We start from the raw sequence: 23,179 nt of genomic DNA on the forward strand, positions 1-23,179 counted from the left end.
TGAGGTGGATGAAGAGTCAGATGTGGAAGGTCTGGTTCCTCAGGAGGTTCCTGATGAACTGTTGTCTGGTCATAGCCAGTTGGAAGACCTGCGTCAATCTTTGCATGACGCTAGTGGTCTGGACACCTCCCCAGAGGTTGAATTTGGCAGGCCTGAGCCTGGGACTCACGCCGAATCTTCATACAGGCGTCTCATGTCGAGGGTGACGGAGTATTTGGGGTGGTTTGCTCCACCCGTGGATTTTCAGCAGGATGACCCGACAGATATCTTGGGCCAAGGTCTAACCACTGACCCGGTGCTGCCATTTCATATGGCCCTACAAAGAAGGGTGGCAGCGGCTTGGACTGCTCCGGAGAGTCTCCCGGCAGTGAATAATTCGTTGCCGAAAAAATACCGTCCAGTCAGTGGCGACCCTGGCTACTTGTCTTTGCACCCCACTCCGGAGAGTTTGGTGGTGCAGGCGGCTACGGCCCCAGCGAAGCAGGCTTCGTGCCCTACCATCCCCCCTGATAGGGACGACAAGCGTTTCGACGGTTGGGCAAAGAAAGTGTTCATCTGGAGGTATGGCTTTCAAGGCAGCCAACTCCGTTTGTGCCTTGGCAAGATTCACTCACACTCTGTGGAATTGTGTATCTTTGGCGGCTGAACATATTCCCAAAGGGGCGGAAGGGGATGGTTTTCTTGCCCTCGTTCAGGATGGCAAGGATGCCATGTGTGAATCCGTTCAGTCAGGTCTGGACGTGGCAGACTGTCAGCCGGTCCATGGCGGCGAGCACCGTGATGCGCAGGTTTGCGTGGTTGCGGAAGTTGGGGTTTGCTCCTGATGTACAGTCCCGGCTTCTCAACATGCCCTTTGATGGTGACCATCTTTTTGGCAGAAAGGTTGACGAGAGCCTTGAGAGGTTTCAGACCTCTAAAGCTGCAGCGAAGTGGTTGAGCGCTGCAGTTCGTCAACCTCTGCCTTTTCGTCCTAGGGGACAGCAATGGAGGGGAGGTTCCTTTCGATATTACTCGACCTTTGGTAGATCAAGGGGAGCTGCCAAAGGGGCCAACATAGGAGTGCCAGAGGTGGTAAACAAGGGACTCGAGGTGCCAAAGCCGCTCGGGCAGTTGTCTTTGCCCTCAGTGTTACTCACCAACCAGGATGAGGATAAGGAGGTGACCAGGACCGGTATTCGCAGGGTTTGATTGAAGAGCTCGGATGGGGCCTCCAACCGAGCCTCCTCTCTGTGAGGGAATAGATCTTTAAAATGATATGACCCCCTACTGATTAAACAGTACAAGAGCCTGATCACCCAAAAGAGCGGGGAGAACAGACCGCCGCGGTTTACCAGCTGTAAAAATAAAGAAGAAGAGATGAGTTCTATAATTGTAGACCGGGGATGGATTATTCTACCTCAAGACAATATCCCTGTCAAGACTATTCAAGGAACTATGACAATGGGTTGGAATAGGAAAGAAACACTCCTTACCACTAGTAGTGTTGGGATCAATCCAAGGTGAAACAAACGGCAGTATAAAATAATAAATGGGAATGTTAGTGAGGGTTCTAACCCGAACGGCACGAGGAGCGCACTAGTTCCGGGTTGGTGCACACTCTGCGCAGCGTCCCCCTGTGCACTTGTTGAAGAAAGGTAAACACAATTCCCAATGTCCAATAGATCAGACTTGATAGAAATGTCAATGAATCCCAGACGGTAATCGTGTTAGATGTACTGTTCGGGGCTAGGAGCAAGACTTGAAAGGGTCCTGTTAACGTGCGGGCAGCAGAAGTACAAAATCGATTTGGCAAGGCAGTCCGTGAAAACAAGAAATAGGTCCTGGTACACTAACCTGGCAGTAAAGTACAAAGCAGCAGACAAGACGGTCCGTTAGGCAGGCAAAGGTCAAGACTTCCAGATTTTCAAGAAAGGACGAAGACGAAACTTCAAAGGCGTCAGCAACTTCAATCAGAAGCAGCGAGCTGAATGAAAAGACTGCATTTATCCGAAAGAGAAAGCAAAAACGTCAGAGCATGGTGATTGGAGGCGCAGAGCACATGATAGTGCAGTGGAGCATCATGGTACTCGTAGTTTGTTCAATCCCTGCCGCAATCTTCATTGTGAAAGGTACGGGGGAATGAAGCGCCGCATACCATAAGGAAGGAAAACATGTTTGTGCGTACCCTTTAAAGAACAAGCCCATCTTCTGGAGTGATGTGCATGGTAGGGTGTAACAGTATCCACCCCCAAAAACGGCGCCAACCCCCTACGGGCATGGAAACGGCGCAAAAGGGCAGGCGCATGTATATTGCACAAAGGCTCCCAAGACCGGTCCTCGGGACCATAGCCCTTCCAATCAACAAGGTAGAAGGGACGACCCCTGCGCAGACGATAATCCAGTATGCCAGCCACTTCATATTCCAGGTCACCATCCACGTGCACTGGAGAAGGACGAGCCGGCAGCCTGGTGGAGGCAATACATGGTTTCAGCAGACTCACATGAAACACGGGTGCACTTTCCACGAAGAAGGCAAAGAAAGACGCACCACTGCCGGGTTGATCACGGCCGTCACCGAATAGGGACCCACAAATTTCGGAAGGAGCGCACGTTTGCCAGGTATGTTCAGATTGCGCGTGGAGAGCCATACCTTCATGCCTACCGTATAATCGGGTGCAGGGATCCGATGCCTATCGGCATAGAATTTGGCCCGTCTGAGCCTTCAATAGGTGTCCATGAACTGAGTCATGCACCGTCTGCATGTTCCGGACGCAATCCAGAGCTGCCGGGTTATCAATTGGAAGAGCCGGATCCAGAGGCAAGGAACGAGGGTGTTGCCCGTATAAAGCAAAGAAGGGAGAAACACCAGAAGAGGAGTGTAAGGAATTGTTGTATGCGAATTCAGCCGGTGTGAGCATCACCAACCAATCCGACTGGAACTGAAGACAGAGACACCTGAGATACTGTTCCATGGTGGCGTTAACCCTCTCTGTCTGGCCATCCGTTTGTGGATGAAAGGCCGAACTGAAACGGTCCTCGATCTGAAGCGACGCCGTTAAGGCTCTCCAGAAGCGTGACGTAAATTGGGACCCACGGTCTGAAACGATGATAGAGGGAAGGCCAAAGCACTTAAAAACGTTCTTAGAGGGACGCCAATGCTGGGGCAGACGGGAGACCGATACAGGGAACAAATAAGGCCAGTTTCGTGAAATAATCGACCACAACCCAGATGGTGTTAAAGCCGTTCACAGGAGGTAAGTCCACTACAAAGTCCATGGATACCATATACCACGGCTTATGTGGCACAGGGAGCGGTTGTAGGAGGCCCATGGGCTTGGACCGAGTAGTTTTGCATTGGGAGCAGACTGAACAGGAGGCAAGGTACTCAATGACATCTTTAGACATCGAGGGCCACCAAGCCCAACGGCGAATAGCCTCCAAAGTCTTCTGTTGACCGGGATGAGCTGGCGAAATCGAGTCGTGTGACCAGGTAAAAGCACGAAGACGTGCTTCTCCAGGAGGTAAGTATAGCCGACCCTGGATGTAAGGCAACCCCTGAACAATGTTAAGATTCAGGTCGAGGCATTCCTTTGCATGAGTGGCAACCCATTCCGTAACTATGGAACGCAAAGACGGATGTGGGGTGCATCCGCAGACCACCCTGCAGGGTAAAACCAAAGGTCGGTCAAGAATGGTACTCTGAGGATCTTGAGGCAGGCGAGACAAGGCGTCAGCACATGTATTGAGATGTGCCGGACGATAGGTGATAGTGAAGTTGAACTGTGAAAAGAAGAGGTGCCAGCGGGCCTGACGAGCAGTGAGACATTTCATAGATTTGAAAGCCAACAGACTGCGATGATCTGAGAAAACCGTAACAGGATGCTGTGCACCCAGCAAATGATGTCTCCATTCTGAAAAAGCCTCCTTGATGGCCAACAATTCCCTTTCTGTAATGGGGTAATTCTTCTCATAGGGAGTGAGTTTCCTAGAGAAATAAGCTATAGGGTGTATTTCACCAGAATCAGGACAACGCTGAGATAAGACGGCCCCAACAGCGGATCCCGAAGCATCCGCTTCCACCAAGTATGGTAACAGTGGATTAGGGTGCTGTAGTACCGGGGCAGAGGAGAAGGCCTCTTTTAGAGCATCAAAGGCCTCTTGTGCCTCAGGAGTCCAACGGAAGGGTTGCTTGGAACTAGTCAATGCTGTCAAAGGAGCTGAGATGGAGGAGAAGGAGTGTATGAAACGTCTATAGAAATTTGAGAAGCCCAAGAACGACTGAAGTGTTTTGACTGAGGTGGGAATAGGCCATTCTAAGACTGCCTTAACTTTCGAACGGCTCATTCTGATACCCTGATTAGTGAGATCATAACCAAGGAATTCGACCTCAGTGGTATTGAAGACACATTTCTCGGCTTTAATGAATAAATGGTTCTCTCGCAATCTCTGCAGAACAAAAAGCACATGTTCCTTATGTGCCTGCCTAGATTAAGAGTATATAAGGATATCATCCAGGTAGACTACTACGAACTGGTCCAAACAGTCACGGAAGATATCGTTCATAAAGGCCTGATACGTGGCCGGAGCATTGCATAGCCCAAAGGGCATGACAAGATACTCAAATAATCCGTACCGGGTTTTGAACGCCATCTTCCATTCGTCCCCCTTGCGTATACGTACAAGATTGTACGCTCCCCTCAGATCCAGTTTGGTAAATATAACAGAAGTACCTAATTGATCCAGAAGAACAGAGATTAACGGAAGAGGGTACTGGTTTTTTACTGTGACCGAATTTAAGGCCCTATAGTCAATGCAAGGGCGAAGATCACCCTCCTTCTTAGGAACGAAGAAGAGCGGAGAGGCTGCAGGGGACCTGGACGGCCTGATGAACCCGTTGCTCAAGGCTTTCTCAATATAGTCTTTTAATATCTTATCCTCTGGTAACGTAAGGGAGTACACTCTGCCAGTTGGAATTTTGGCCCCAGGTGTTAAATCAATAGGACAATCGTATGGACGATGTGGTGGTAAGTGGTCGGCTCCACCCTTGTCAAAGACATCACAGTAGGCCTGATATTCCAATGGAATAGTTATATCGGGAGCAGTGGTAACAGCCCCGATAAGGGCTGTGGAGGCGACTAATACCTGACAGAAAGAATCGGGTGACACATTAGTGCTTAGAAAGCATTGTTCATTGCAGAGCAGGGATGGAAACTGAACGACCCCCTTAGCCCAGTCAATGGCAGGGTTATGTTGTTGAAGCCAGGGAACCCCTAAAATGACCCGGAACTGGGGGGCCTTGATCAAGTCGAATGTTATGTTCTCGGTATGCCCTTCTTTGGTTTGCATTCGAACCAGAGAAGTGTTTTGGGTGACCAACCCAGATACCAAGGAGGTACCGTCCACTGCATGAACGGTTTCTGGACGTACCTTAGACACCATAGGCACATTATGAGAACTAGCATAGTCATAGTCCATGTAGTTCCCTGTGGCGCCGGAGTCAATAATGGCTAAAGAAGAAAAAGAGATGTCAGGAGTCGCTGTAAAGACCACAGGTAAGCTAACAGGGGCAGAGGTGACCCCGTGTGAGTCCAAAGAATGTACCCCCGGCGTAGGGACTCTTACTAGCGCCGGGTTTTGGCGTTTCCCGCCTTCCCAACAGGTTTCTTTGGACAGTCCTTAAGTAGATGGTCCGCCGAACCGCAATACATACAAAGATTGTTAGATCTGCGGTGTTCCCTTTGGGCTGGAGTAAGGGGTCCCCGTATAGCCCCCACTTGCATGGGTTCAGGGGCGGACAAGGAAGAACTGGCGGTTTCCAGCAGTGGAGGGGTCAAACCTGCTGGTTTGCGTTCCCCTTTTCTTTCTGCTCTTCGGGCATCGATCTGCAAAACCAAATCCAGGAGTTCACCAAAAGCCGTGGGAACTGTAGGTAAGGTTGCTAATACATCTTTTAATTCCTCTGATAGCCCTTTGTAAAAGACTGCCGATTTTTTCTCTTCTGGCCAGTCTGTTTCGGCTGCCAGTTGATTAAACCTAGTAAGATAGGTAAACAGAGAGGATGTCCCTTGGCGTAAGTTCAGGAACTCAAGGTCCGTAGCCTGGGATTTGTAAAGAGTGTCAAAATCCCGGTTCATAGCTGCGATGAGGGCATCACAGTCATATAGCAGGTAGCTGTTTGACTCGAGTAGAGGGTTAGCCCAGGCTGCAGCGGTTCCACCAAAATTGGAAAGGATAAAGGCAGCTTTTGTCGTTGAATTAGGGAAGGCCGTAGGGCGACAAAGAAAGTGCAGCTTGCACTGATTAATAAAGGTCCTATAATTTTTTGGGTCTCCAAGAAATCTCTCAGGAGGAGCTAACGGGAATTGGGAAGCCACCAGTACTGGGGCCGCAGCAAACCCCGATGTTGAGGGATTAGAGACCCCTGAAGTCGATGCAGAAGCGTTTGAGACGTCTATCCCCAAAGACTGCGGCTGCGGAAATCTTTGTAGATTATCAATCCTGTGACTCAGAGCATCATGAGCTACTGAAATCTCAGCCCAGAGTTCTGCCACCAGACGTACCATGGCGGCTAAGGGGTACTCTCCTTCCATATTAATAAGGCTTCTGATTCTGTTACTCACCAACCAGGATGAGGATAAGGAGGTGACCAGGACCGGTATTCGCAGGGTTTGATTGAAGAGCTCGGATGGGGCCTCCAACCGAGCCTCCTCTCTGTGAGGGAATAGATCTTTAAAATGATATGACCCCCTACTGATTAAACAGTACAAGAGCCCGATCACCCAAAAGAGCGGGGAGAACACACCGCCACGGTTTACCAGCTGTAAAAATAAAGAAGAAGAGATGAGTGCTATAATTGCAGACCGGGGATGGATTATTCTACCTCAAGACAATATCCCTGTCAAGACTATTCAAGGAACTATGACAATGGGTTGGAATAGGAAAGAAACACTCCTTACCACTAGTAGTGTTGGGATCAATCCAAGGTGAAACAAACGGCAGTATAAAATAATAAATGGGAATGTTAGTGAGGGTTCTAACCCGAACGGCACGAGGAGCGCACTAGTTCCGGGTTGGTGCACACTCTGCGCAGCGTAACCCTGTGCACTTGTTGAAGAAAGGTAAACACAATTCCCAATGTCCAATAGATCAGACTTGATAGAAATGTCAATGAATCCCAGACGGTAATCCTGTTAGATGTGCGGGCAGCAGAAGTACAAAATCGATTTGGCGAGGCAGTCCGTGAAAACAAGAAATAGGTCCTGGTACACTAACCTGGCAGTAAAGTACAAAGCAGCAGACAAGACGGTCCGTTAGGCAGGTAAAGGTCAAGACTTCCAGATTTTCAAGAAAGGACGAAGACGAAACTTCAAAGGCGTCAGCAACTTCAATCAGAAGCAGCGAGCTGAATGAAAAGACTGCATTTATCCGAAAGAGAAAGCAAAAACGTCAGAGCATGGTGATTGGAGGCGCAGAGCACATGATAGTGCAGTGGAGCATCATGGTACTCGTAGTTTGTTCAATCCCTGCCGCAATCTCCATTGTGAAAGGAACGGGGGAATGAAGCGCCGCATACCATAAGGAAGGAAAACATGTTTGTGCGTACCTTTTAAAGAACAAGCCCGTCTTCTGGAGTGATGTGCACGGCGGGGTGTAACACTCAGGCACTGCCGCAGCCTCTTCAGCTTAGTCATGAGGCCATGTCCCATGGTTCGCCGGTTGGGGGAAGGCTGGCACAGCATCTTGTAGAATGGCGTGCCATTACTTCAGATGTGGGGGTTCTGGAGATCATGGCCCACGGCTACTGTCTTCCTTTGTCAGGATCGCCTTCTTAGGTTGCCCTCGTAGTGTAGACGAAGAATTCTACCCTACAATGTAACCCTGTGTCTGGATATACAATATACCAGCACCAGGGATCTATTGTTTGGAAGAATGGATCCCGGATGGCGCGTGGCAGCAGATTCCCTTGTGTCTGACAGTATACCAGTTGATTCCCTTATGTCTGACAGTATACCAGTTGATTACAGAACAGCCTTTTTATGCAGATGTCACAAGGAACAGAAATGGCTGTTACAAAATATAAGAGAAAACAATCCTTAATACTTATACCAGGGACACCAAGAACAGAAACATGAAAGTAGGACAGACACTCTTACCATGGGGTTGTTGATAGGAATTCCACGGGCAACCAATGCTCCAGTAAGACCGCCAAGGTACAGGGATTTTGAACTATTCCCGCCGGCACGCGTACGCCTAAGGGTCGGCAGTACAATCCCCGACGAAACGAGGACGCTCCTACCTCCGCCCCTAATGGTACCACGGCAGTCTCTAGTCCGTACCGGGGGATGGAGAGGAGTAGTGTACCGGCAGTCTAGAAATAAGGAGCACTGGTCAGGTGGATCCACAGCGGGAGATAATGTTCAGGTTGATCAAGTTGAAAGGCAGAGGCAATCCGTAAGGCAATCCAGGTCGAAAGTAAACAAAAGTTCCGAAGGCAAAATCAAGAAACAGAGGCAATCCTGGGCGAGGTCTGGTCCGGTAACAATTAGCAGTGAGGCAGAACAGGGATTTCCGTGGTGGGCTTAGACAGAAGACAGGAGCGGGTACGCAGAAAGCATGGGGAAAAATCCCGACAAGAGGTAACAGGGCTAGACAGGAAGACAAAGGTACAAAAGCAGGAAGACAAGAATTTTCACAAGCACGTAGCAGACTCCAAATTCAAAATCAGAAGCAACGAGATAACTGCAGGCTAGAGTTTTATAAAATCGTGATCACATGACCTGTACGTGCGGCCGCCGTGGTGCGGGTCGACGTCGCTGCCCTAATCTCCATGGTAACCGCCAACGCAAAAACCCTGAAGGACGAGATTGTAACCGGTTCTTGTGGCCGTGGATTAAACCTTTAATGCGAGGTAACCTAATGGATAGCGACCGCTGAAGCAATGTATCTTGATCCCGGTTACTGTGAGACTGCGGGGGCAGAACTCGCCTATGACCCCTGCGGCTCCCGGGCCGATTCCTGACATCCTTTCTGTCAGAAGCCTCACGACAATCCACCAGGGAAGCTCTCTTTGAAGAGTCCGGATCCGCTCCTTGTGCAGGAGATAAAATCCCTGCTGGAGAAAGGCGCCATAGAACTGCTGCCTGTAGCGGAGAGGAACAAGGGATGGTATTCCCCATATGTTTTGATCCCCAAAAAAAGACGGGGGATTGAGACCCATCATGGACTTGCGTGGTTTGAACAAGCTCCTCGGGAAGGACAAGTTCAAGATGGTTACTCTTTCTCAAGTCCTCCAGGCCCTTCAACTTCAGGACTGGTTAGTGTCTCTCGACCTCAAGGATGCTTACTTTCATGTGCCGATTCATCCCAAGCACAAGAAGTACCTGAGGTTCGCGGTTGGCGACTCGCATTTTCAGTTTCAGGTCCTGCCGTTCAGATTGACCTCCGCCCCGAGGGTCTTCACCAAGCTCATGGTGGTGGTGGCAGCGTATCTCAGGAAAGGGGGGATTCACGTCTACCCCTACCTGGACGATTGGTTGATCAGGGCACGCTCTCCCGAGCAAGTCCTGGATCATCTGTCAGTCACCTGCCACTCCCTTCACAAGCTGAGCTTCTCCCTCAACTTAAAGAAGTCCCACTTGACACCTACCCAGCGGCTCCAGCACATCGGAGCAGTGCTCGACACATCTCTGGGGCAGTGTTCGCCTCTCCAGATGAGGCTCTTCACATTCTGCAGTTTCAATGTGCCAAGAGTCTCCTGGCGTTCGAGTTCTTGAGGTTGCTTGGCCTCATGGCATCCTGCATTCTTCTGGTGTCAGAGGCCAGGCTGCGGATGAGATCTCTGCAGTGGGCTCTCAAGATGCACTGATCGCAAGCCTCCGGCAGGATGTCGGATCCCATTCAGGTGCCGCCCTCGGTCGCCCAGGATCTTCTGTGGTGGGCCGTCAAAGGCAATCTAATGAAGGGGGCTCCATTTTGGCTACCCTGGCCGGAGGTGGCGATCGTGACGGACGCATCCCTCACAGGATGGGGAGCTCATGCCAACGAGTTGACAGTCAGCGGTCGTTGGTCTCTGTCAGAGTCCAGACTCCATATTAATCTGTTGGAGCCGAGGGCCGTTAGGCTAGCCCTGAAGGCTTTTCTGCCGTCTGTGCGGGGGAAGAATATCCGGATTCTGACGGCCAATATAGTGGCCATGCACTACCTCAACAAAAAAGGGGGCAGGGTCTCTCCCTCTGTGCAGAGAGGTGATGCAGCTCTGGTTCTGGACCAACCAGCAGGAAATTTCAATCTCGGCAGTTCATCTGGCCGGAGACGAAAACGAGGCGGCGGACGCTCTGAGCAGGCAGAGCACGGTCTCTCACGAGTGGGAGCTGGCTCAGGAGGTTCTCCTGGAGATCTTCGCCCTTTGGGGGACCCCACAAGTGGATCTCTTCGCCACCAGTGTCAACCGGAAATGCGAAAGATTCTGCTTTGGGAATTTCCTCCAAGAGGATCCTTAGGGGACGCGTTCGTAGTGGAGTGGTCCTTCCCACTGCTGTATGCGTTTGGGGACCCGGAGTGGAAGGGGTAGCGGGAGGGGTAGCGGGACTCCGCGGGGTCACGGCAGCGGGCCACGATGCGGAGAGCGCAGCCCCATCCCACCTGTCCTTCCCGGGACTCCACAGGATCGCAGCAGCGGGCCGCGAGACGGAAAGCGCGGCCCCCTCCCGCCCAGCCTTACCTGAACCCGCCAGGGGTGATGTCGAGGCTTACAGCCCGGGGTCCGGGCTGGTGGCGGCGAACCCGGGGGAAACGCGGGTAGTCGCGGAGAGCCGACCCGCACGGCCCGCCGAGCGTCTCTCACCGCCGGGAAGGGAGCAGAGGGAGAGACGGCTTGCTCGACGAGGCGGTCCGCTCTGGAGCAGCCGGATGCACGAGCCCACATGGCAGGAGGGAGAGTCTTCCAAGGGGGGGGGGGCTCACTGGACGGAGTTGCCTGGGAACAGGTCTCTCCTGACAGGCAGTGGAATCAGGTGCTTTGGAAGGAAACGGCAGCCTTTAAAGGAGGCGGGACATGGCAATACCAGCCAATGGGAAGCCAGATTGACAGGGCAGGTTTCCATTGGGGGGGGGAAGTCACTCACATCACATAAAAGCCCGGGAACTAATCCACCGTTTGTTGATTTTCCTAGTCATACGGAGAGGACGAGGAGAGAAGGAACAACTGGTGGGCCTATCCGGACACCAAGCAGGCTTAGGAGGGTTAAGTCACGTCCCTGGAAGGCTGCCTAAGAGTGAAGTAACTCTCAAGGAGTTCATGGACTATACTTTCTTTGATTAAAGTCACAAGAATAAAGTATAATTTCAACAACCCCAACCTGGTCCGGGTCTTGATTTCTACATTGGCGACGAAGGTGGGATATCCGACAACGCGATGGAGACCCTAATTAAAACCCTGATGGATGGCCAACAGCAGTTGCAGCAATTAATACAGCTGCAAACGCAACAGGCAGTGGCTGACCGCCAGGCATTCCAGCAAGCCATCCAATTACAGGGCACCCTACAGACCACGGCCCAGGACAAACAACATGAGAATATTACCAGGCTCACAGATGCAGTGGCCAGCACGAGGAACCAACCCATGGTGCCGTCCACCCTGCTCCAGAAGTATAAGGAGGGGGAGGATCCAGCCTTTTTCTTCACAAGTTTCGAGAGGATTGCGAGAAATGCACAATGGCCGCCTGAGCGCTGGGGACAGTATGTTGCTCCCCTGTTATCTGGAGTAATGCAGGGTACATGTCAGGCTGTGAACCCCAATGGTAACACTCCATATGGGGAAATCAAAGCAGCCATACTGGACCGTCTAGGCCTGGATGAGGAGGCCTATCGCATTCAGCTAAGGGACACCAAGTAAAGAAGCGGAGAGAGTCCCAGGCAGTTATATTACTGCATTAAAGATCTGACAGAGAAATGGATGCAGTCCCCCACACCAGCCAACCAACCCCTCCTGGATAAGATAATACTGGAACAGTTCATAGAAGCCTTGCCTGGCCCAATGCAAAGATGGGTTAGGCAACACCACAGGCCTACATTGGCGGAAGCCGTGGACATTGCGTCGGCTTACCAAAAGGCCGGGTATAGTCGCTTCCCCTCAACAAGTGTACCAGGAAGGATGACCTCGCCAAGCATTGAACATCAGGTACAAAAAGGCCCAAAAGTGGCACACACCAGATGGAGGCAACCGGAGGAGGTTTTCAGGAAACCAGAAGAAAGGAAGACTGGATACGAGGAGAAACAGTCACCCATATTCCCGGGATTTCGACAGCCCCAGTGCTTTGAGTGCAGTGAATGGGGCCACATTGCCCGATTCTGCCCCAGAAGGAAGACCTCAGAGCCTATGGAAATTGGCTACATGAAGCCACAACCGGAAGTACGTAGCCCGGGTCCATACATCGTGGATATAAGGGTGGATGGACGACCGACTCGGGCGCTGCTGGATAGCGGGAGTAGACAAACAGCCATATCTCCCACGGTGAGTAATACCCCTAATTTACCTAACATTTCTATACCGATAAAGTGTATACATGGGGACGTAAATACATACCCGATGAGGGAGATACAGATAGAGGTGAATCATGAAACCACTCGGTTAAAGGCTGCCGTCCTTCCTGCCCTACCCACCCCAGTGGTCCTGGGAGCAGACCTGCCTCACTTTGATAAAGCACTAGATGAAGAAAGAGCGAGGAGTAACAGAACCACGAACGTAGGTGACTCTAGAAACCCTCCCAGACATAAAAGACGAAATAGACTAGAGTGGTGCCAAGCCAGTTACATGACCCGACCCATTAACTGGAAACCCGAGGATCATGAGGACTCCCTGAGGGGGGAAACCCTAACTGATCCCACCCTTCGGGTAGCCCGTGAGAGAGCGGCCAATGAGAAAGATCCAGACGTAACGAAAGGACCTGGCTTTCTGTTCCGTCACGGACTATTGTACCGAAAATATAAGGCGGACGATGGGAATGTAAAGGAACAACTGGTATTACCAAAACCCCATAGAATGGTCATAATGCAGCTGGCACACAACCACCCCTGTGGCGGACATATGGCCTCCCTGAAAATGCAGCAGAACATCCTGAGACGGTTCTACGGGCCAGGCATATACGGTGAAGTAGCTCAGTTCTGTAAAGCGTGTCCCACTTGCCAGCTAACAAGTGGCGTCTTACCAGCAAAAGCCCCTTTGCAGAAGATGCCCCTTATTAACGTTCCTTTTCAGCTGATAGGCATGGACATCGTTGGACCAATAGAACCCGCGTCCCGGGGATACAAGTATCTACTAGTCATTGTTGACTATGCTACACGGTATCCGGAGGCATTTCCCTTGAAGGGAACATCAGCCCGACAACTATGCGATCAGCTCATTCCCTTCTTCGCAAGAGTGGGGTTACCCTCGGAAGTTATCACCTACCAAGGGACCAATTTTATGTCCACCTTACTTCGGCAGGTATGCGAAAGACTGCAGATTCATCAGTTACGCACCTCGGTATACCATCCCCAGACTGATGGCCTTGTCGAAAGGTACAACAAGACGATCAAGAAAATGATACCGAGAGTGACCGGGCCAGATGGGAAGAACTGGGACCACATATTGCCCTTGGTCTTGATGGTATTACGCGACACCCCACTGTCGTCTACCGGCTTTTCTCCATTTGAGCTCCTTTTCGGAAGACAACCCCGAACCATCTTGGATCTTGTAAAAGAAGAATGGGAGACTTCGGATGAGATCTCTTTAACAGAGTACACCGAAGAGTTGAAGGAACATCTGACAGCACTCCGCTCGATGGCCGAGACGAATCTGGAACACGCACAGACAAACCAGGAGAAAAACTATAACAAAGGAAGTCGGATGAGAACCTTCCGAATAGGAGAACAAGTACTAATCCTACTACCCACCAGTACTAACAAATTATTGGCCAGATGGAGAGGTCCTTATGAAGTTAAGGAGGTACTCAGCCCTGTGACCTATCGGATCCACCAACCCGATCGAGCCACACCAGACAAGGTATACCATGTGAACCTGCTAAAGGCATGGACCGCGCCTGTATTAGCAGCCACAATGGATACCGGTGAGGATACCTCAGAACAGAATGTGAATCGTGAACAGGGCAAGCTGGAAGACGTGCAATGGGGAACCATCTTGACTCCTTCCATGAAGTCAGAACTTTTGACCAGACTGTCGCCCTTTGGAGACGCGTTGTCGGCCTTACCAGGGAGAACAGATTTAATCGAACATGAGATCAAAACCGATCCCGGACGGATTGTTAGGCTAAGGCCCTATCGTATTCCAGAAGCAAGAAGGCTGGTTATCCGAAACGAAGTGGAAGATATGCTCCGCATGGATATAATCGAACCATCAGTCAGCCCATGGTCCTCCCCGATAGTGTTTGTACCAAAGCCCGACCGTACAATTAGGTTTTGTATGGATTACCGACAATTAAATACGATTTCCAGTTACGAAGCATATCCTATGCCACGAATGGACGAGCTGTTGGAAAGGCTTGGATCCGCCAACTTCCTAAGTACGCTAGACCTAACCAAAGACTACTGGCAGATCCCCTTGAAATCCACGGACCGGGAAAAGACTGCCTTTACAACTCCCCAAGGTCTGTATCAATTCAAGGTTTTGCCATTCGGTCTACACGGTGCACCAGCCACCTTCCAGAGACTGATGGATGTCGTACTACGTCCCCATGAGAATTATGCTGCGGCTTACTTAGACAACCTCGTCGTGTATAGCACGACCTGGATGGACCATTTACACCACTTGGAACAGGTGGTGTCTGAGTTATTTAAGGCAGACTTACACATTAATCCGAAGAAAACGGTGATAGGGGCACACGAGACAAAATATCTGGGACACCTGGTAGGTGGAGGCACGTTACGACCCCAAGTCTCGAAGATCAGGGCCATTCACGAGATTCCTACTCCATCCACGAAGAAACAGATCCGTGCCTTTTTGGGTTTCATAGGCTACTACCGTAGATGATTTATCCCGGATTTCTCCTCGGTGGGAGCTCCACTAACTGACGCTTTGAGGAACAAAGGGTTTCCCGATTTGACCAAGAACACCGCTGCTTTGGAAGCTATCGATGTCCTGAAGCAGAGGATTACATCGAACCCAGTACTTCGGTGCCCTGACTTCCATAGCCAATTTTTTCTTCAGACGGACGCGTCGAATCAGGGACTGGGAGCAGTGCTTTCGCAGGAACAGGAAGGCGAACTTCAACCCGTCTGTTTGGTGAGCAGGAAGCTCGTACCACACGAGGAGGCCTATTCCACTATTGAGAAGGAGTGTTTGGCCATCAAGTGGGCGGTGGAGACCCTCAGATATTATCTCTTGGGTCGCTGCTTTACATTATATACCGACCATGCCCTCTTACAGTGGCTCGCAAGACATAAGGATACCAACCAGCGAGTGCTTAGATGGTTCCTGTCTCTGCAACCGTTCGATTTCCTTACCTTACACAAACCTGCGGGTTTCCAGCTGGGGGCTGACTATCTGTCCAGGAATGCTCCCTTGCCCAATCGGCCAGGGTTTGTGATGGGGAGATGTGAGGTGGGACCCGGAGTGGAAGGGGTAGCGGGACTCCGCGGGGTCGCGGCAGCGGGCCACGATGCGGAGAGCGCAGCCCCATCCCACCTGTCCTTCCCGGGACTCCACAGGATCGCAGCAGCGGGCCGCGAGACGGAAAGCGCGGCCCCCCTCCCGCCCAGTCTTACCTGAACCCGCCAGGGATGATGTCGAGGCTTACAGCCCGGGGTCCGGGCTGGTGGTGGCAAACCTGGGGGAAACGCGGGTAGTCGCGGAGAGCCGACCCGCACGGCCCGCCGAGCGTCTCTCACTGCCGGGAAGGGAGCGGAGGGAGAGACGGCTTGCTCGACGAGGCGGTCCGCTCTGGAGCAGCCGGATGCACGAGCCCACATGGCAGGAGGGAGAGTCTTCCAAGGGGGAGGGGGGGCTCACGGGACGGAGTTGCCTGGGAACAGGTCTCTCCTGACAGGCAGTGGAATCGGGCGCTTTGGAAGGAAACGGCAGCCTTTAAAGGAGGCGGGACATGGCAATACCAGCCAATGGGAAGCCAGATTGACAGAGGAGGTTTCCATTGGGGGGGAAGTAAGTCACTCACATCACATAAAAGCCCGGGAACTAATCCACCGTTTGTTATTGATTTTCCTAGTCAAACGGAGAGGACGAGGAGAGAAGGAACAACTGGTGGGCCTATCCGGACACCAAGGAGGTTTAGGAGGGTTAAGTCACGTCCCTGGAAGGCTGCCTAAGAGTGAAGTAACTCTCAAGGAGTTCATGGACTATACTTTCTTTGATTAAAGTCACAAGAATAAAGTATAATTTCAACAACCCCAACCTGGTCCGGGTCTTGATTTCTACACCCCGTCATTCCGCAAGTGCTGCAGAGGTTACGGAGGTTTGGTTCCTGAATGAGCCTCATTGCTCCAGCATGGGCCAGGAGAGGGTGGTACCCGGACCTTCTCGACATGTCCATCTGCCCTCCACGCCGTCTTCCCTACCGAGACGATCTGCTCTCACAGGAGGGGGGTCCGGTTCTCCATCCAGAGGTCAAGTCTCTCAACCTTCATGCTTGGTTTCTGAAAGGTTGAGGTACAAGGATTGAGACCTCCCTGAAGATGTGATGGAGGAGTTGCTTTCGGCCAGAAGGCCTGCAGCAAAGTCCCTTTACCGTTGCCGTTGGAGAAAGTTCTGCGACTGGTGCAGGGTAAAGAATGTGGATCCTTTTTCATGTGCCATTCCTGTGGTTCTGTCTTTTTTGCTTTCGTTAACCCACACGGGCCTGCAAGTGGGTACCATTAAGGGTTACCTGGCGGCGCTTTCCATATTTAAGCCGTTGTCTGAGGAGTGTTCTTATTTTAAGATTCCTTTTGATCTCTCCGTTTCTGAAAGGGCTAACTAATGTGTTTCCCACTGTCTCCTTTCCAGGTGCCCGGTTGGGATTTGAACTTAGTTCTGAAATTCCTAATGGGAGCTCCGTTTGAGCCCTTACATTCTTGTCCTTTGAGACTGTTGACCTTTAAAACTGTATTTTTGGTTGCGGTTACTTCCGCTCGCAGAGTGAGTGAGTGAGTTGCAGGCACTATCCGCCAACAGGGTTGTCCTTAGGGTCCGTCCTTCTTTTTTTCGAAGGTTGTGTCAGACTTTCATTTGAGCCAGAAGGTCATTCTTCCGGCGTTCTATCCTCCTCCACATCCTGGTAAGGAAGAGGAGAGGCTCCATAGGTTGGCCCTAGGAGAGCTTTAAGTTTCTACATCTCCCGCATGTCCCGGGTCAGAGTGGACGATCAGCTCTTTGTAGGATACGCTGGAAGGCGTTTGGGTCAAGCTGTTACTAAGCAGACCTTGTCCGGATGGATTATCTTGACAATCTCTGAATACTACCGTCTGGCTGGTGAGGACCCTCCGGTAGGCCTACGGGCCCATTCTACTAGGGGTGTGGCTGCCTCTACTGCTCTGCAGATGGGTGTTCCCATTCGTAACATCTGTGAAGCAGCCACATGGGCCTCTGTCCATACTTTTGTAAAACACTACTCCCTGGATTCTATCCATGGGCAAGATTTGGCCTTTGGCAAGGCAATCCTCTATTCTGCAATTTAATTGGGCATTCTAAAATTCTAAATTGTTTTCCCACCTCCATACGTTGGTACTGCTTTGGGAGTCTGTCATAGATGTGGAATACGTCGGAGGACACAATCCCCTCGAAGAACAAGTTACTTTCTTACCTGGTAACGTTCTTTCGATGGGATGTTCCTCTGACGTATTCCACATCGCACCCTCCCAGCGTGCCCCTCTACAGAATTTCTTATGCGATTGCAGCTTACGTTTCTGCAAGGCTTTCTGTAGTCATACTGGCAGAAGATTGGTGCCACACGTTCTGGGTAAAAACTTCAACTGAGGCTACGGGTGTTGTGCGTCCTACTTATAACATCCGTGACACCGGCTCGACGGAGGCCCTCGAGGACAGCGTATCGACATCATTGACGCAGGACGCAGACGCCGAAGATTTTCCCAAGCAGCACAGCTGTGGTGATTATCTGTCATAGATGTGGAATACTTCGGAGGAACATCCCATCGAAAGAATGTTACCGGTAAGAAAGTAACTTGTTCTTCTCTGGCGATCTACATCTCAGACCTGGGGCTGGAACTCTCCAATGCAGTCACGTCTGTGGTTTGTTGACCCTTTTGCCCGTGGGGAAGAACTGGTACTCATCTTACCATGTCCTATACAACTGCGGTCTGCCTATGGGATTTGTTCTGTTGATTCCTGTGAAAAAACATTTGAAAACTTTTAAACTCCTCTAAAGTAATTAGAAAGGAATACTTACCTGGACTTGGACATTATTGTGGTTTCCCGCATGGGACACTGGAATTTTCTATCAAAGTATAATTTAAAACCATTCCATTGATTTTATTAGGGAATTTAATGCAATAAATCACTGCAGTTCAGTCATTTTACCAAATGTTTCTATTGTTTTATGTTGGTTTCTAGGTGTGAAGTAGGACATATTTAGGCTCAGTTCTGTAAATCTAGGTTCATATGATTTTGGGTAGCCCTCTCGGACTGGCTTCTAATGGTTTATCCATTTAACTCCCTCTCTTGAGTGCACTATGTGTGCAATATCTACCTGTTAAGTTTATCTGTGCTACAAAGTGTTCAAGGTGGTGTGGAACTCAGTTGAAACATCTGTCCTACCATGACGATGCTTTACCATGTATATGTAATTCACATAAAGAATCATTCGCACACACACTCTATCTGAAGTAAAAAAAAATTTTTTACTTTGACTTTATGTATATCCCTATAATAGAGTACATGTTTTTCTGTGTAGTGTATCTTGTGTAATTTATGGGGTCTGACTGTGCCTCCCTACCAGCAGTCTCACCTCGCCAGGGTGAAGACTTACTGCTCTGCTATAATACTCAATAGAGAGAGTTTGGATTATTTTTGGCGACCCTGTTTTCACGAAGGATAGATGTTCCTACCCCGCTCACCAAGGGGTTGTGGAAAAATGTCCCTAACACTGACCCTGTCCTTTCTTCTTGGAAAGCAGAAATTCTGGCATGGCTGCAATGAGTGTTTTAAGCTGAATGGGCATAACTTCATTTTCCCATGTTTCCCTTGAGCATGATTTGTTATTGTTTTTACACTTTCTAATTTTGTACTAGGTCGTTCAATGGGTTCCAGAGCAGCCGCTGCTGTGGTGCGCCAAATACATGAAAATGATTCTGATCCGAGCATGATTCAAGGTCTGATATGTCTGTCTTACCCACTGCACCCACCAAAAGCACAGAGCAAACTCCGGACTGAAGATTTACTTCTCATCCAGCACCCTGTTTTATTTGTCTCTGGATCCGCTGATGAAATGTGTGAGAAGGTGGGTAGTATTTGAATCTAGTTTAAAAATGCCATTCTGTTTGGAAATTGATTTGTGGTCATGTCTGGTGGAAATACAAACTGGAAATCTAAGGGGGTGGCCTAGCAGAGGACTGATGCAGTTGGGTTCTCCGTAGCTCCGGGTTCCATGTTCTGTCATGTTGATTTATAACACGTACCGCTGCAATTATTATGGTCTCCAGGCACCCAGGCAAATCTGCAAAGGTAGGGGGTTGGGAGGGGTTAATTGGTGGGGTTGAGAGGGAAAAGCCCAAGAGAACTTTGATGCGCTGTTCATGGCTTTAGTTCAGAAAAACCGGTCACTGTGCGCTGGTATGTTTTTAGTTGATTGACATTTGTGCTGTGTGAAATGGGTGGTTATATGCAGGTGTTTTATGTGTCTTGGGTGTTGTGAAGAGTCAGCGGAGTGCTTGTAGTTTGCTGTATTTTTATTTTTGTGGCAAAGGTATTGTGCTTGTTTCTTCTTGGGTATGCAGGGTATTAGAGTATTTTTAGTCTGGGTTTGTCTGAGTCTTTTTCTGTGTGTTGAGATGATCCTTTGGATTATTCCTTTTCAATTGAGTTTGGGGTTTGAGTTTTTTTGTTTCTCTGGGTGATCCGGTTTCGCAATTCCTTATTCTGTTGCGTTGACTGTTTTTCTTTCGCTGTGTTCCCTCTTTAGCTTGGTGAGTTAAACAGCCATGCGTCGCATCTAGATAGGACTTCGAGCGTTAGCATGCCCACACCTATGCAAAACCTGAAGACTAGCACAGGCCACACCTAGAATTATGGACATTGGCCTGCGTCGCATCTAGATGAGACTGATTGAAGGATAGCAAGCCCGCACCTAGATGAAACTTGAATATTGGTGTGGGCCACACTTGGAATTGTGAACACCAGCCTGCGCAGCATCCAGATAGGGCTGCGAATGACAGCATGCCCACACCAGGACAGATTTCTAGACGCTAGCTTGCTCCGCATCTGGACGGGACTGTGAATGTTGGCTTGCCCGTACCCAGATAGAATTCTAGACATGGGCCCGCGCCGCATCCAGATAGAGTTGTGGGGGTCAACTGGTGCCACACTGGGACAGAACTGCAAATGCTAGCATGCCAAAGGTCAGATAACCCACTAACCAATATAAGCTCAAACTCTGCATACTTATCTCACTCAAACTCACACAACCATCTCTCGCACAACAAGCCGCACGCACTTCACAACACTGCAACAACACATAAGCCGGACAAACAGCACACGCGGCCTATCACAGACCCGATACCCGCACCAAAGCTCAGCATCTGGTGTATACCGAGTTGAAGCTGCCAACAGAACACCACTCCTCTCACTATCCTACTCCCTCTTCACCTTACTAACCCACCCCCACCTTATCATTTACTGATCCGCCAGAGCCTGGGGACCAATTCCGTTGGTGACAGTGTGCGGTAGAAATACCTTTTAACATTTAACATGTTTTTAACAATTTTCAGAATTTTAGGTCATTTCCTGTTAATTGCATTTCCTTTGGGAGTGAGTTCCAAAGTCTCCACGCTATGCAGGCGAATGCTGATCCTCTGAATTTGTGTTTTGCATGTTTTGGTTTGAGGTGAATGACGTTGCTGGACGTTCATGTTCGTTTGTAGATGGAGATTTTTCCCATTTGAATTTCGCTCCTTGGCCGTGGATTTGCTCTTGTGTTATGCAGAGTGTTTTACAGATTTGCTTTTTGACTGGTAACCAATGTAGTGTTCTCAGTACTGGTGTGATTTTGTTCTTTTTTTTAAACATGTCATAACCTGCCTGTTTAAAATAAACAATACAGAGCTTAATCACTTGCGACATGAAGCATAAAGCAATACCATTTGACGCTCTTCCCACCCCTCCCTCAGGTCTTAAGTTCCATCCTCCCGCCCCCGCTGGGGATCTCCATCTTGAACAGTTCTCCTGGCCAGTTGGGGCTTGAATGTCAGGGCCGGGAAGCTTTGGTCAAAGTCCAAAACCAGACCCCAGATATTGTGAAAGCGATGTAGAAGGCCTGCCCCGGCAGCCGTCACCTTCTCAGCGATCAAGATGTCCCAGACTTTCATCCACCAGAAAGGCATGAGCGGACCTTCCGTCGTTTTCCAGGTGCGGGCTATCACGTTCCTGCCCACCAGTAAGCATTGGGATAATAGTTTGGCCTTAGATCCAGACCTTGGGTAGATCCCGGGGATCGGCGCTCCAAGGAGAATAGGTTCGGGGTCCAAGGGCAGTCGCACCTGAGTGATGTCTGCTATCGTCGCTAAGCATTGTTTCCAAAAGGCTTGAGCCTTGGGGCAGGACCACCACATGTGGAAGAAGGAGCCTATTTGGCCGCATTGTCTCCAGCATTGTGGGTCGAGTGTGGGGTTCATGTGATGAAGTCTTAGGGGAGGGTAGTACCAACGGAGGAGGATCTTGTAGGCGCATTCTCTGTACGTGATGCAGGATGAGGAGGTGTGAACCCGGGACCAGATGTCAACCCACTGTTGGTCTTCAATAGGACGGCCCAGGTCTGCTTCCCATTGGGCCATATACCGAGTCTTGGAAGTTAATAAATCCGTTTGGAGGCGTTTGTATAGAGTAGAGATTCTCCCTCGGGGTGGGAGCTCATTAAGGGTCAATTTGATGGCTGTGGGCGGGCGGATAGCTGCGTGGCGAGTCTGTGGATGGGTGCACCAGTGGCGCAGCTGGATATATGTGAATCTATCCTGTTCCTGCATCCTAAAGAGTTCTTTACATCGCTCAAAGGTGCAGGGTTGGCCCCCTTCAAAGAGTTGTCCCAGGGTCTCCAGGCCTCCTGCAATCCAGGACTTAAAATTCCAGGTAGACAGACCAGGTGAAAAGGTCGGGTTCATAAACACCGGGGAGAGGGGGCTGAGCCCTGTCGGGATCCTCTTTTGTTTCAACACCTTGTCCAATACCGAGATGGTATGTTTGGTGGTCACCAGAAGATTCTGCCACCGTTGCCGTTCCGGAGGAGGGATACATGGGAGAAAGCATAGTGGGAGGGGTAGTTGCGCCTGTTCGAGGTCCACCCATCTAGGGCGGTTAGTAAGGATTTGCCACGATTGTATACAGGACAGCTGAGCCGCCATTTGGTATTTCTGTAGGTCTGGGACCCCGAGGCCACTGAGTTTCGCGCTGACCAGCATCGTGGATTTAGGGATTCTGGCTTTTTTCCCCCTCTAAATAAACTGCAGCATTTTCTTCTGTAGGTGTTGAAGGGCTGGCGCCGGAACCAGCACCGGGAGTGAGGAGCAAGCGTACAGGAATCTCGGTAGTAAGTTCATTTAACAGGCTGTAATACGGCCCATCTGCGATATCTCTTGTGCCGCCCAACGCTTTAAGTCTGCCTCTAGGTCTGTAAATAGTGGGGGGAAATTAGCCCGATAGACCTCACTTGGGTTAGCCGGGATCTGGACTCCTAAGTAGCTGATTCCCCTGGTCGTCCATTGTATTGGGCACAGAGGGATTAGGGCTTCTCGGTCTTCCCGGGACAGACCCACTCCCATGGCAGCTGATTTCCGGAAATTGATGGCAAAGCCTGTGACCCTTCCATAGCTCGCTATCTCAGCCAGGGCTTGACGGAGGGAGGAACGAGGCTCCGTGATAGTCAGAAGGACATCGTCTGCATAGAGGGCCAGTTTGTGGTGTGCCTTGCCTGATTGGAAGCCTTTAATTGCCGGGTTCAACCTGATCCGTTGGGCAAAAGGTTCCATGATTAGTGCGAAGAGGAGCGGT

The 23,179-nt window shown here is 50.4% G+C and overlaps 1 protein-coding gene across 1 annotated transcript in view; it reads left to right on the top strand.

Moving 5' to 3' along the window:
• TEX30 (testis expressed 30) overlaps positions 1-23,179 on the top strand; it is a 357,919-nt gene that overhangs the window by 227,648 nt on the left and 107,092 nt on the right. Inside the window, exon 4 of the mRNA XM_069640410.1 lies at positions 19,213-19,421. Coding sequence (XP_069496511.1) covers positions 19,213-19,421 — 209 coding nt within the window. The remainder of the gene's footprint in view (positions 1-19,212; positions 19,422-23,179) is intronic.

Source organism: Ambystoma mexicanum, chromosome 7q (genome assembly GCF_040938575.1).
Source record: "Ambystoma mexicanum isolate Mex_15411 chromosome 7q, UKY_AmexF1_1, whole genome shotgun sequence".
Taxonomy (NCBI): Eukaryota; Metazoa; Chordata; class Amphibia; order Caudata; family Ambystomatidae; genus Ambystoma; species Ambystoma mexicanum.